The sequence below is a fragment of the Indicator indicator genome, chromosome 1, assembly GCF_027791375.1.
Source record: "Indicator indicator isolate 239-I01 chromosome 1, UM_Iind_1.1, whole genome shotgun sequence".
In the NCBI taxonomy this organism is placed as follows: Eukaryota; Metazoa; Chordata; class Aves; order Piciformes; family Indicatoridae; genus Indicator; species Indicator indicator.
The window spans coordinates 103,433,289-103,448,786 of NC_072010.1; the positions used below are offsets into that span (position 1 = coordinate 103,433,289).

A 15,498-nucleotide genomic window follows, 5' to 3' on the forward strand; every position below is an offset into this window, starting at 1 on the left:
CCGAGTGGGTGGACATGGAGGAAGTCCTTGGATAAATCTACCGTCTGACAGAGGCCAGCCTAATCACAGTGATGGAGTTAGTGCCAGCTGGCTGCCTTTTCAATTCACTCTCTCCAAAAGGAAGCAGGCAGAAAGTGGTGCTCATTTCATGGATTTTGGGAGAGTTCCACACCTTGGGAGAGCTGGCAGGCTCTCTCTTTGATCTCCGTATTCATCACCCTGAGTTGCGGATCTGTGTATCCCCTGAGCTTACCCTTTCCCCTTTTCCCCTGTGCCACCTGCCCTGCTGGACAGATTCGGTTGGGCAGAAGTCTGGTCTGTGCTTAGCTCCGTTACCCCATGGATGCAAAGGCTGTTTGTTTCACCAGGCTAGGGTATATTATACAACTCTGTTATCCCCTTTTAATGCCTTCATAAATCCACAGAAATCAGCACAGTTCTACCAGCATCAAATGGATTAATGGATTTGTGAATCAGGCCTGTAATTTGCTGTAATGCAGGGAGCCTGCCTTTATTTACTTTGGCAGTGTTGTTTGCTTTGAATAAATGAATGGACAGTGCATAGTGTCACAGTCATCATTCCTAGTTTGTATTTGTTAAAAGATATGATGTGTGTTTTGCTGTCTTGCCAGGTGGACCAGCAATCCCAGTATATTCAAGGATATAAAATTCTGTACCGGCCTACACCAGCATCCTATGGAGAGTCAGAGTGGTTAATCTTTGAAGTGAGGACTCCGACTAAAAACAGCGTTATCATTCCTGAGCTGAAGAAAGGTGTAAATTATGAAATCAAGGCTCGCCCTTTTTTTAATGAGTTTCAAGGAGCAGATAGTGAAGTTAAATTTGCAAAGACCCTGGAAGAAGGCAAGTAGAAGCTAGACTGTCTTCATCTTTCCTTTTTGAAGTAGTAGTCTGGTCTGCTTTCCTCTGATATGTTCATTATTTGATTTTGTTTGAAGTGCGTGCTGTTTGAGAACATCAGTCTGCAGTAGAGGAGGCTGTGTTGGACTGATCATTATGTGAATTGTTTGGTGACACAGAAGCAAATATTCAGAACGACCCGAGAGAGACAGAGACACACAGAGAGAGAAAGAGAGAGTGAGAGAGAGAGAGGGATGTGCAAAATCCCCTCTAACACACAATGGGAAATGCGCTTTTTATCTTCACTGCAGTGTGAGCTCCTCCCTGCTGAGTTCAGGGTCTGGTCACAAGTGACTTCTGTCAGATTCAAGCACTCGCTAATCACTATCTTGAGTAGATAGCAGACACCACAGAAATCATCAAAGCACTACAACTGAGGGAATGGAAGCCACATTTTTTGAAGGCTTTTTATCTGGATCAATCAGTAAGACAAAATGAAAAGATGAATGAGGGCAACAAATACAGTGGACTAAATTATATATTTCCATCTCATACACATGCTAAAAAGAGAAGGTTCATGAAGCTCTTCCTTTTGTTGCTGCTCAGGCACAATGAGTATGCAAGATGGCCAATGCCTCTGAATAGGATTTTGGTGCCTCTGTTGGGATGTGCACCCTTTCCCCTTCTCACTTCCCTCTCCAGTGTAAAGGCTGTGTAGCTCTGGTTTATTGCTGCAAGTAGTTCAAGAAGTATGCTTTACTGGATTCATCAGCTAAGCACCCAGTTTTTAGAAACACTATTTAGAATGTAAAACATAAATTAGTATTAGAAATGTGTTAATATTAACATACTCTGCCCTGACTTTAATCTTTCGTATTACTTATGACTTACACACTAGAGGAAATTTAGCATTCTATTGGGGTTAATTTATAGACTTTATTTTTCAAAACTCTTGATCCTGGGTGAGATGATGTGAGACCAGTAAGGAATTCAGTGTTAGGGACTGTGATATTCAGGTAATGGGTATCTGAGTTTGGAGAGTCTGGTCACAAGTGTGACTTTTTCTCTCTTGCACAGCAAGACAGCAGCAGAGCTCAGGAGCCTGGTTGCAGGTTCACAACACTTTCCTTCTGTGTCATTTTATCTTACGGGAAAGAACTGCCCTCAATGAAGGGTGAGCATAAAAGAATGCATTTGTCTAGCCTAAAAACCCATTTTCCACTTCTGCCTGTGACAAACTGAACTGTTCAATCCTTCTTTTCAAACAAACAGCTCCTAGTGCTCCACCTCAAAGTGTTTCAGTAACTAAGAACGATGGGAACGGCACGGCAATTGTGGTCGCCTGGCAGCCTCCCCCCGAAGACAACCAGAACGGGATGGTTCAGGAATATAAGGTATTGCTGGCATGCCATGGTCCCCTAGCAGAGGGAGTATTGGCCGGGTAGCGAGAGGTTACTTTGTTGGTGGATGGTTGTCTCCATCTACTGGCTAGACAGAGCAAATAATAGAGAAAATCACTTTAAATCAAGCTCCACATTTAGTAATCCTGTCTAGATGGTAGAAGACAATTAAAACAGCCTCTGTAAATCAAAGCAAAGGGTCAACAGTCTTAATTAAAACAACTATGTGCTTGCGTTCATTTTAACTTGTGAAATGAGAGAGAAGGACACCTGTTTAAGAAACCTTTTGTGTCTCAAAGACATTGATAGAGGTAGTAAATATAAACAGGTTTAATGACTTGAAAAGCTAGGGATAATAATTAACAGTGTTAATATCTGATGAAATTCTGATGAAAATCTGATGAAGTGTGTAACTGGGTCATTAAATGGAAAATGTTCAAGTACAGAATGTGCTCGTATAATAATGTATGTAGTGTAGAGAAATTTTTCTTCACACAAATAATTCTCATCACGCTATTTTATTTCTAACAAATTGTAAGTACATTGTAAAATATGTTTTATTTGATGTTTGTTTAGCAACATACACTGTATTTATTTTCAGTTCAAATTGTTTTACGGTAATTTACAAAAGAATGTGAATTAAGCTTATTTCTCCTAAGCAAGCTACAAACATTTTGAACAGGTAGTTGTGGATATCAAGTAAACTTTATAGCCACAGAGAGGTAGGGTCTTTGGTTTCAGCCTCCTGCAAATGCATGTTACTAAGAAAATTTTTCAAGTGGGCATGTCTTTGCTATTTTTCAAGTTAAAACATTGTGCTATATTCCTAGCCATCAAAACTGGTTCTGCTTTTTTTTTTTTTTTCCTCAGTAAAAATGGAAAAGGGAAGAGATCACTAAGCTTTAGGGTCAATTTAGAATAATAAAATGCCTTTCAGAACTTAGTCGACTGGTAAAAAAATCATCTTATGGCCCAGTTTCAGCTACATAATGTAATTTGAAAAAAACTTACAAAGTTTGAAGAGATGAAATTATTTCCACCACAAAACTTCATCAGATAAATGTTAAGGCTGTAAGGAAAAAAATATGCAAAAGTTGGGAAATTCACTTTTCCAAGTGGACAAAATACTAACATTCAGAGGTATTAGGCTATCAGGTGTAGGAGCAAGCATCCTACAGTGCTTATGTAGAAACAGATATCACAGTGACATGTTTCATGTTTGTGTCTGCCATTATCTTCTTTTGTGCCTTTTCACCATGGGCAGAAAACAGACATGATTAATATATATTTAATTAATACTTTTGCCTAAAATCTAAATAAATGAGGAATCCATAATTTAATAACTAATGACAAGAAAAAACAAATGGAAGTCTTGTAAAATTTTCTCGTTTTCCTTTCCTCTTTATATTTCAATCTCTATGTTTTCTCCCAGAAACAATGGTACTCACTCATATGTAGGGGAATTCTTTGTTTTCTCATCAACTCAGATCTAAGGATAAAATAAACAGGAAGGAAGAAATTCAAATTACAGCAGAAGTAATTTCCCCCTTCCCTGACACAAAGTTAGAAATGTTCGTTTTACCAATTCTGTTATGTCTCTTATAATGTGAATTCCTCCTTCCTTCATAACATTCTAAAATTTCATTTTGTTTTCTTTTGCCTTTTTATACATACAGTCAGATATAGTATGGAAAGTACTGAACAACCTGATGTTTAACCTAACATTCCTGGTTTGTGACTTTTTCCATGTTTTCAGGTACTTAAGAGCAAAACATTTTTATGAATTCGTGATAGATAGTTACAATACATAATAGAATAGTTTGTACATACACCACCATACAAGGTGGCAGTAACAATTTTGGTGAAAAAGATATAAGTTGGAATGTAGGTTTAAATCTTTTGTTCCTCATTTTATTGAGTTCTTAGTTACATAAGAGCATTTTCATGGACAGTGCTTTAGAATTTAGGAGCAATATTACTAATAATTATACTGCTACTGCTGACTGAAACATTCTCTGCTTGGTATAAGAATATAACAAGGAGATTTTTTTCTTTCTGTGTGCTCTGACCTGCTCTGCAGCAGCAATTATGTATATGCCACATTGGGATTCTATCTCAAAAGAGTTTAAAATACATTCCAAATCCTCACAGTGTCCTACTCGCCTTGTTTCAATTCTCATCATCCAGAGGAGGAAAAAAGGTCTTAAGATGTCCTGAACATAAAGTAAATTTCCAGTGTCCAGGTGAAAAGGGCTCTACAGAAAGGGCCCTAGCAGTTTTTCCTTATGTAAAACCTTAGGGCATTTCCCTGACAATCTTCACAGCAGCAGAATTGCATGATTATGAGCATCTATTCAGGTACTAAATGTTTTGGGAGCTACGTGTCAGAAGCAGAATCTTCCCTCCTGTGTACAATTAGCACAAGTTTAGAAATGCTGTTGTTTTCAGAGAATTTTGCTTCTTTATAAATAAATACTGAATTTAAGTAATTTAACTAACACATCTCAGTGCCAGGTTCTACACATTGGCCACAACAACCCCATGCAGTGCTACAGGCTGGGGACAGAGTGGCTGGAGAGCAGCCAGGCAGAAAGGGACCTGGGGGTACTGGTTGACAGCAGTTGAACAGGGGAGGTTTAGGCTGGACGTTAGGAAGAAATTCTTCACAGAAAGAGTGATTGGCCATTGGAATGGGCTGCCCAGGGAGGTGGTGGAGTCACCATCCCTGGAGGTGTTTAAGAAAAGACTGGTTGCGGCACTTAGTGCCATGGTTTAGTTGATTAGATGGTGTTGGGTGATAGGTTGTACTTGATGATCTCAAAGGTCTTTTCCAACCTGGTTAATTCTGTGATTCTGTAACTTGCTAGATAAATACATTTGTGTAAAGAGAATAAAAATTAAAACAACATAGCTTCATCATTTTTTTAAATCAAATCTAGAGTAGCTGCTGCTTCACCTTTAATAGCAGTTAGGAGTTCAAGTGTACTCTTAAAAGAGTTTCCCACATCATTGGTGCAGGCGAGAGATCAATATATCATAATGGTATTTTTCCCAATCATTTAATATCACTGATGCAGTGTATCAGTGGTGAGTGGAAGGACCTGTGTCCTGATCTCAAACAGCAAATCAAAGATGATATTATGCAGTTGTCTCTCAACAGAAGATGGGATATTACTCAATATATTACTCAATCCAGCATGACATTGGTTCTTTTGTGGCATCATGTGATAAAAGACTTGCCCTTACACTTGAGTGAAGAAAGCCTTGCTTGACAAATTATTCCTGGACAAGAGAGTTGCAAATTCATTTAACTGAATGCTCTTACTTTGTTGTTTATGTGAACAATTCTTGGCTATGGGGCTTCCCTTGTTTGTTCCATCTCACTAATGCTTTTAGTTTTATTAGCACTGATGTCACCGGTAGAACTGTAAATGAATTACAATAAAGCCATTAAACAATTTTAGTACTTGGAGCTGATGCTTGGAACATGAAGTGTCTTTTCAGTATTCATACCATGCCTAGGACAGCAATCCATGGCTACAGATGTTAAAGTAGTGACAAATTCTAGATTTCTTTATCCAGCAGAAAGGAATATGTCATCCTTCCTTTTGCTTAGCCTTTGGTGTTGAATTTTGAACATTATACATACCATACACTTACTTCCCTGCAGGTTTGGTGTCTTGGCAATGAAAGTCGATACCATATAAACAAGACAGTAGATGGATCCACCTTTTCTGTAGTCATTCCCTCTCTAGTTCCTGGTATTCGATACAGTGTGGAAGTGGCAGCAAGTACTGGGGCAGGACCTGGAGTGAAAAGTGATCCTCAGTTTATCCAATTAGGTAAGTTTGCTAATAATCTTACTTATTGGTTTCAGGGATTTGTGTTCATTTGCTTTTGTCTTTTATGGCACCAGAAGTACTTTCAAGACAAGTGAAACAGCGTTACTTGATCTCTAGAATAACAGGATTTGACATTTCTGGTTTTAAACATGCCTTACAGTTGCATTCTAAAGATGGGATTATAACAACACTGTTTTTATTTTTAATCTTCCAATTCAGCAATGCTTTTTGGTTATTGATTTTTCAAAGTAAATTTTTATTCTTAAGACTGGGCTAATAAAACATGTAAGGGAGTATGAATCACTAAGTGTTGGCTCACTTTAGTTTTGTCTTGATCAGATTTTATCTTCATTTATTGAAGCAAAAAAACCAAGAGAGTGCTAAAATTTGGCACAGTAAATATCAACTATGTGTGAAAGGTAGTAAATAACCCAAATACTGGAGAAAGATGTACACAGATGATTTACAGTAATCTCGACCTCCTAACTGCATTTACACCAAACATCTCTCTGTCATAAATGCAGATCAAGGGCATTTCTCCTGGCTGTATCTGGGAGAAATGTGTCTTTGTTGTTGATTAGCTAAGTATTATTTAAAATAGTGCTAGTTATAGTCATATGCTGCTTTGTGAGTATTCTTGTATCAAAATGCCTAATAATGGCAGTATAAAATTGTGAAAGCAAACTCAGCATGTTGCTTTGCACTGTATGCCCCATCTATCTCTCTATCATTAGTAGATCATCCTTGTTATTTAATTTTTTAAAAACTTTAAAACTGTAATTACTGCATCTGAAAACCAGTCCAAACAAATAATATATTCTCTGAAAATCTGCATGTATATTTCCTGGGCTATTAGAACAAAGAACATCTTTAACTTAATTTAACTTATGCAGGCATATGATTCCCAGTTACATTAATAGAGATTTTATGACAAAGTTGCACTCATGTTTTATGCCATTCCTTTAATATTTAAACCCCCCCATAGTTTTTCTTTGAATTTTTCTTTTCTATAGCCAGCTTCCCTTCACAGGTTACTACAGCCAGCTTTCCAGTCAAAGTCAAGTTTGTTCTATGTGGCTTTGATTTTTAAAATTTCAAATTAGTGAGGCTTATGAGTGTAAAATAATGAGGTAGCCTTTATGTTCAAAGCCAAAGGCTTCATAACCACTTTTTTTTTGTTTCTTTGATAATAAGTAAATGCTAAATGAAGGTGATTTTTATAATGGAACTTAATCACTCTGGCAAGTGGGAAAAGAAACAAATGAGACTAAGATTTTTGCCTGCATCACAGTTTCTGGGCTTTACTGACACTAGGTTAGTAAGAGTGAAGCAGTCACACACCTCAGAAGGTGTAGAAGGCATTCAGATGTGCAAAGCTTGTAAAATCCGTATATTTCCTTTTGGTTGTGATTTGCTTCCAGGCTTTACTGCTTGCTTCTAACTAACTGGCATGGCCAAATCTTCATGTACTGTGGTAAAAATCCCACAGTTTAGTTGTTACATGGCACAGACCTGGAGACAGTCTGGTGGAGATCTGGGCCACTAGAAGCAGCACAAAAGATATACCTAGACAGTGTTGCAGTACTTTCAGCAACTATGGAACCCTGTTGAAAATTAACTTAAACTTGACAGGAGTACCCCTTAGTAGCACAGATCAACCTAAAATAACTAAGGTAGAAGAATGACTGTAGTTTACCTCATTGTACCCTGCGATACAAGCTCTCCTGCAGCCCTTGTAAGAAATACCATTCTAAGTTCTTGGATGTGCTCCCAGCATGGGGGTGGAGCAGACGCTGGAGTTTTCTCGTAGCTCTTCTGAAGAAAGAAAATTAATTTGTTGATGTCATCAGCTGGCACCTGTCACCAGCAATAAATGACATGGTTACAGAGAGACGGAAGGGAGGCCAGCGAGGGGGAGGAAAGAGGACTAATGATGCTACTTTTAAAAGATTCAAGAGTCCTCACTCTCTGTACCTGTGTGCTCTAGGAATTGTATGTTTGCCACTGACAACTTCAAGTTTCTACATTTCTGTTACTGATCTCAACAATTCCTTCAGGAAATCTTTTTCTGATATCCAATTAATATAATCCTTAATGAATTTTTAGCTAAATAAGAATTCCATGTGTGGAAACAGGTTATACTATTTAGATTTAGATATTCACTTACTTTTTTCTAAGAACTTTTCATTAAGATAAAAAGTCTTCTTATGGTGTGTTTTTCTTACAAAAATGACTAGGTTGTGGCTGGCTGTGGAGCATGAAAAGAGGAGGGGTCTTTCCCCTGCATAGCCCACTTTCTTGCACAAAGACCTCATGTTTGAGTCTGTATGCTGTGCAGGGTGCTCCCAGGTTAGTGATTCTGAGAAACACCTGGACAGAGTTTCAGTGAGATATGTGACAGGAGGAAGCTTCATCTTTTTGAGGCCACCTTCTGGAACAAGATGGGAGGACAGGAGACATTGGATTCTCTGAGAGCTGAGGCGTGCAGTTGCAGACCCATGCATTAGCTGAGTTGTGACAACTGACCTTGTGCATGCACTTAACCTGTTACAAAGACAGGTACAAATTGTAAGCTCAGAGGTCTTTCATTTTCCTTGTCTCAGCTGACATGAAGCAGCTCACCGAGCTGTGGTACCCCAGACTTCCCATACTATTAGGGACAAGCCAACAATATAATTGCTTGTTATTCAAAAATCACCTTTCAGTGTTTAAAATCATGAGATCAGCTGAAAAATAATGTTGTTTTTGTTTTTGTTTTTTTAAACACTCCCCTTGGGTCTTCTGAATTTTCCTCTTGGCTTTTGAGTGACCTTTTAAAGCTTTCTGTGGCATTCCAAGGTCTGGAAAACGATTTGCTTGTATGTCTCAAAAAGAAAAGTTAATATATCACGTAAAGAAAGACTGCAGGAACTTTGTTATTAAGAAAAAAATTAATATTTAATGAAAACTAGCCACAACTCACTATAGTGTGCTTACAATACCGTGCTATGTAGAGAAAAGTAATAGAACTTTGATGTAACTATTTTTCTTGTCACAATATGCAACTTTGGGACACTGGTTACAAAAATGCTCCATACAGAATGATGAGAATTACTGCAATAAATTATTTTCTGATGTTCTCTAGTCTAACTTTCATAAAGGGATGCCACACTGTCTATTGATAGCTTAGCAGTATTACCTGTGCTTGTTGTCAAATTAGTGACATTGGAATATACTGCAACATGCCTTATGCAGTGTACCAGCTCTGAGAAGCCCCACAACTGCAGTTAATGTTACTCTTAAACACATAATTTGTATCAATACATGATAAGCAGTTATTTATTGAGAGAGGTCTGCACAATTTTTGTAAATATTGAGTGCATTATTCAAAACCAGTGGATGTCTCAAATGTACAAAACACGAGACAGTCTCATTGAATCTGTATTATTCAAATTTCTTCTATTAGGAAATGTGATTTGTGAACTAGCTAGCATGTCTTCAGAGAGATTCTTCTGTCAGCTCCCCCAAGTACTTCTAATGTGATAGTTGTAAGGGGATTTTTGTTGATTCTTTCTGTCTTGTGGCCTGCAAATGACTTGAAGAAAGTAATCTTTTTTCTCTTCCCTCACAACAAACACTTCCAAATCAAGTTCAGTGCTGTTTCCTCAAACTGTATGTTTTAAGACTGAAGTGCAAAGCCGATGTTTTTCCAGTTTTGAAAATGTGTCCAACTAGAAAGGAGATAAAAGAGCACATTCTTAACCTGCTCATATTTTAATAAATTATTTTCATACTGCATCATGCGTGTATGTTTGAGGAAACACGCTGACATTATGTTGCAGATTCCAGGTGTTTTGCAAGCTTTGAATTGTCAGAGGTAGCAATATCAACAAAATTTAGGTCTTCCCATTTCCTGTTTGTGTGTTTTGTACACTAAATGAGACAGGCATATGGAAAAAGTGCCATTTCATAGGTTGTACAAAGTTAAGGTTGCTTGCACACTTGAGAACCTGGAATCTCATGACTTTTTTGAGTCTTTGATATTCCAATATGGATGGTATATTAAATTTTATCTAAAATTTAACAATGTTTATGTTAGGTTTTGCATTATTGTTTATGTAAACTTTTAACAGTAGACAATTAGGGGTCCCATTTCATCTCAGAATTCTAATTAGCTTTCATTGAAGTCTGAAAGTTGGAGCACCAAGACAGTGTAATCTTTTAGCTTGTAAGCAATAGTCATAGCAACATTATCTGTAATTAAAAAGGAGGCTCTTATCTAGGGGTTGAAGAGGCAGGGATGAGTCACTGTGATAATATGCTGGTTTCAGGGATTTGTGGGATCCTCCTGCTCCAACAACTCTGAGGCATTTTCAAGTACATTAAATTCTGTGGCTGCTGCTCTGGCAGTAAGATGCGCTTTGCTGTAGAGTGTTTATATTCACTTAATATTTTGGCACATTTCCCTGAGGAGTGCAAGTAGGAACAGGAATGTTGATTATGAACCATTTATATCTCAGTCAAAGCTTCCCGAAATTTCCTGGGATGAAGAAAGAGGGTGGGTTTTTTGTTTGGTTGGTTGGTTGGTTTGGTTTTGTTGGGGTTTTTTGCTTGGTTTTGGTTTAGTTTAAGAGTTTTTTTTCCTGACTGCTTATTCCGGATCTCACAGGACTCTTGTGAAGAAGGAGGATGCCCTATTCAGAAAGGCTTCCAAGACAGTATTCCTGGAAATTTTTAGTAATGTAGATTTCATTCCCCTTGCTTTATATTGAGTTTGCTTCACGTTGTTTTGATTTTTTTAATTATAAGAGGAGCGCAATATGGGTCAAAAATGGAATCTTGAAAGCCCTTCCATCTTCTTTTCTATGATGCTGTTATATGACTGTACAGGAAGACATATAAGCATTTTTCTTCTCACCATGTACCATATACCATATACCAGCTAATTTAATGTCGCTAACAGTCCACCCATGTACAACATTGCCATAAGCCTAGGTTCTTGAAGGCGAATATATTATTGTGCTGTTCTTATGCTTGCAAAGGCTAATAAAATAATACCATGAAATGAATCTTAAAATTAGAACAATAAATGAAGATTCCTCAGTGTTTTGTAGTCTTCAGACATGCATTGACTGAGCAATGCAAAATGTTTGTATATATTAAAATACGGTCTTTCCCTATGGCTGAATTGTTGATAATGTTTAAAAACCATTCTTATTTGGCTTTTGAGATTGTGATTATACTTTTTTCCCCTGGATTTATTGTTTTTCATATATATGTATTCTAAGGATTAGAGGCAAAGATATTTTTCAGTCTTCTAAATTTACTCAGATTTTGTTTTATTCTGTTAAGATGTACAAGGAGTGTAGCTGTTTAAAGAAATAGTAGGTTTACTCATTTTGAAAAGAGACTGGTGATGCAAGTTTTCATATCTTAATATGGCCTCAGCTGCAAAAGAGACAAAAGATGAGGTAGAGAGTGACAGATTTAATTCATTGGTCACAGTATACTTTATACGTTTAAACCCATCTGGCTGCTTCTGAGGAACTTCACTTGGCTGTCTATAAAATCTGAAGCAACCCATCTTAACCTTGCACAAATAGGCGTGAAATCTATAAACCCAGCAGACACAAAGGGTGTATTAGTAAGAAAAGAATGAGTCTGCCTGGTGAACTTTCAGACTAGGCAGTGCACTTACGATCACAGAAGATAAAGGCACCTGAAATAAGAAATGAAATTTCCAGTAAGATAGCAGTCAAAGGCAGTGGTGATTCCTTGGCAAAATGGATGTTTGAACTTGATGTCACAGAAACTGAAATGTGGAATTCTTCACTGGAAGATGCTGTTGTTAATTTAACCATTTCCCATTCAAAAAAGTATCTTTTTCCAGAGGAGGTTTGTTGTTGGTATTATTTGTTGTGATTCTGTCTTCTGTTTCTGTTCCAGTTTCTTAGATTTTATTTAGGCTTGGAATAATACAAGACGTCATTTGAAACAATAAATTATTCACTTTTTAGTTTGTAAGGAGAAGGTATTGTTTTTTTAAGCACCTTTCTCCTTCAAACACTCATCTCCAATTCTGAATCTGATGTTCCTACCCATACTAAAAAGCAATGAATTGTTAGTAAAAATGAGTATTTCGAAGACTAAGCTGTGGAATGTGTAAAACAATATCTGCTCTGAGTAAAGTGCCCTCAAATTGGTGTCCTCACCTTGTGCATTAATGAAATTTCTAGTAAGCACTCACTGTAGTGGTAAAAAATCAGGAAGGCAAGTATTTTGTCTTTGAGTTACTTCATTTCACTTGAAAGCATTGGTCACTGACTGAATATTCTTACTGCTCTTCATAGAAGGTTCTTGCAAAAGTTCAATATCAAAAGGGCGGAAAAGACTGATGTCCTACAGGTGCTTCCTCTATGTTGTTTTGGTTTTGGTTTTGGTTTTTTTTTTTTAAATTAAGTGTGTGGGAAAATGCATGCTCTTTATTTTGATGTAGGACATTTAAGGATAAACTGACGTTGAAAACGACTGCTTGTTAAGTAATAATGAGACTGCTTGACTGTTTTTACCAAGTCATAACTAATTTTTTTCATCCACATTAAGAGAGCAGGATTGGTTATTTTATACTTCTACTTCTTTACACCCTTCTAAATATTCAGTCTTTTTTAATTGAGGTTAAAGTGAGAGATCACAAAGATACTTTAGACTGTGTAAAACAAGATTTAAGTAATCTGTTAGGAACTGCTAAATTAAAATGTATCCGTCAATATTAACCTCATGTGAATGTGCTTTGAATGTGTAATTCTGTGATTTGGAGTTATGAGTGGATGTTTGGATAGCTGATTTCTACCTGTTTGTAGAGCTCAAAGAACAGACTGCATATGTTTCATACTTGAGCTTTCTTTTACTTGCTCCCTTCTATGGAAAAAACCCTGTTTCTATCTAGACCTATAAAAAAAGAGATTTTGAAGAACAATCTTAAGTATTTGGTTTTGAAAAACTGGCCTGTGGCTATGTCAGTTGTTTTAATGCTGCTTTATGCAGTTGGTTATTCAAATCATTTGACTGATTTTGATGTCTTTTTCCCAGATTCTCATGGAAACCCTGTGTCTTCAGAAGATCAAGTCAGTTTAGCCCAGCAGATTTCTGATGTAGTAAAACAGCCTGCCTTTATCGCTGGAATTGGTGCAGCCTGTTGGATTATCCTCATGGTCTTCAGCATCTGGTTGTACCGCCACAGGAAGAAGCGCAATGGACTCACCAGTACTTACGCCGGTATCAGAAAAGGTGCCATATTTGTTTCAGTCTGCTGGCTGCTGAATGCCTGTTTACTGGATGTATACTTTATCATCAGCCTCTTGTTTTTCTAAAAACAGGAATTTTCAAATTATTGCAATACTTTCAGCTAAGGCAGAAACCAGAAATGTTTACATAAGGTGTTAAACTTTATCAAAGTACCTAGACTACCTTTTCATAAAGACACTCCTATCAATGAGGAATGTAAAGATGGATTAAAGGCTGGGAGCTTCCAATATGTCCTTGCTACCTGACCATGTGCAAGCTGAAAATGAACCAAGTGGTTCATAGTTCATTGTTCTTCCTGTTCAGTCCTTTGCTTGCTGCTAGGAATACTAACAGTGGTGTACCTTATAGTAGCGCTTTTGGTGTGTGTACTGGCATTTCCCTGTGTAGCAGGGAGATGTGGTGAAGTGGCTGTGTCCAAAAGCACAATAGTCAGTAATAATTTCCAAGACTATTTTGTAAATGCTTTTGCAAGACTGTTCATTGGGACTGAATTCTGGGGCTATCACATCTTGCATCTGCATTTGATTAGAGCGGCAGCAGTGGGACTGACTTTAGACACTCTTTGTTTTCATGTTATGGATACCTTTTATATCACATTGTCAGTGGGCAAGCAGTGCTTTGCAGTATGCTCTGTGGCAAACAAAGCCAGAATCTGTACCTGGATGATCCTCTGGAATATAAACCTGATTTCTCCTGATTCAATAATCTTTTGATTAAGCCCTGGATTTAAAGCTAATTCAGTAAGCTACAGTTCATTACATTTCAAAGCAGTAGATGCTCATAGAGTAAGAACCATACATTCTGGAATTAATCATAAAATGTGAGGTCCTGCTTCTGAAGGAATAGAGAGAATGTTTGATGTTTAACAATCAAAAGATAGACTTCGGCTTAAAATGTGCACACCTCTTAATGTATGAAATATGTCATGAGATAACATTCTTTAGTCACTTCAAGAATGAATGTGTGATAGGCAAATATGACACAAATGCTTTTGAACAGTAGCAGTGTGTTGCTATAAAAAAAGAAGCAGTGGTAAAATAGCAAATGAGTGAGTGGAAACATGGAAATAGTTCTGGAGCATTGCAGAATTTGGGTGTCCTCCATGCTATTAAAGTATCACCACTCGCAGTAGATTTCAGGCACAGTCGTTGTAGACAAGTTGTAACCACAGAAACCAGGACTGAATTTCACCTTTGATTTTGTTCTGCTAGGCTTTCTTAGATAAGACAACCCCTGACATACTGCTGCACTGGCTTGCAATGTTTTTGTTTTACTAATAGCATGCTGCCATACTGCTTTTCTACAGTTCTATCAAACTAACATCACTATGCTTTCAGCAGTACCTATGATTAAGCAGAAGGCATGCAATTTGTCCTTAAAAATGGTTACTTTAGTGACATCAGCTATCGTTCAAAACAGCTGTGTTTTTCAATATCTGTAAAAACATTGTTTGTGTAATTTGGTGAGGATTTTATTGAAAATAACACAGAGAAGTAGGGTCTGCATCTCCGTTATCAAGTATTCTTCAAGAAAAAAAGCCATCTTTAGTGAAATATAAATTGCAAAGTAGTTTGCTGCTCTGCCATGCATCAACTCATCACTGCAAGCCCAAACTTTGTTCAGTCTTGCATTTATTTATTTATTTTTATATTTAGCTTCAGGCCTGACATCTGTTAAAATACTTCACTACTCCCACACATACAGATTGTACTAGCTCTCTTACACACTCAAAAGAGTTTATTAATAGCAGCTCTGAGAACTAAGTTGTTCTTCCGTGTGGCAGCAATAAGGATTTAATTTAGCTGAACCTCTGTTCATCTGTTCCTCAGTTACTTAAGAAACTAAACTAGGTTTAGTCCTTAGCTCACAGGAAAGTAACAAGCCTGTAGTTTTAAGATTTCTTTTTTCATGTCCTTGTGATAGAAAATTAATTTAGAGACACTTGATTCTCTCTTGAATAGCTCTGGTTTAAATGCACCTTCTATTTTAATGAAAGCTTGTTACTATGGTTCTATATTTTTTAATGTAGCTAAATTAAACTTGATTGTGTGAAAAGGCCTAACTCAAAGAAAATACAATGGAATTCCCAAGATAAAGAGCTGTGCTACAAA

General features: G+C 37.2%; 1 protein-coding gene across 1 annotated transcript in view; it reads left to right on the plus strand.

The window, feature by feature from the left end:
- ROBO1 (roundabout guidance receptor 1) overlaps positions 1-15,498 on the plus strand; it is a 540,195-nt gene that overhangs the window by 490,629 nt on the left and 34,068 nt on the right. Inside the window, exons 16-19 of the mRNA XM_054392605.1 lie at positions 633-864; positions 2,134-2,255; positions 5,932-6,103; positions 13,172-13,369. Of these exons, the coding sequence (XP_054248580.1) occupies positions 633-864; positions 2,134-2,255; positions 5,932-6,103; positions 13,172-13,369 (724 nt within the window). The remainder of the gene's footprint in view (positions 1-632; positions 865-2,133; positions 2,256-5,931; positions 6,104-13,171; positions 13,370-15,498) is intronic.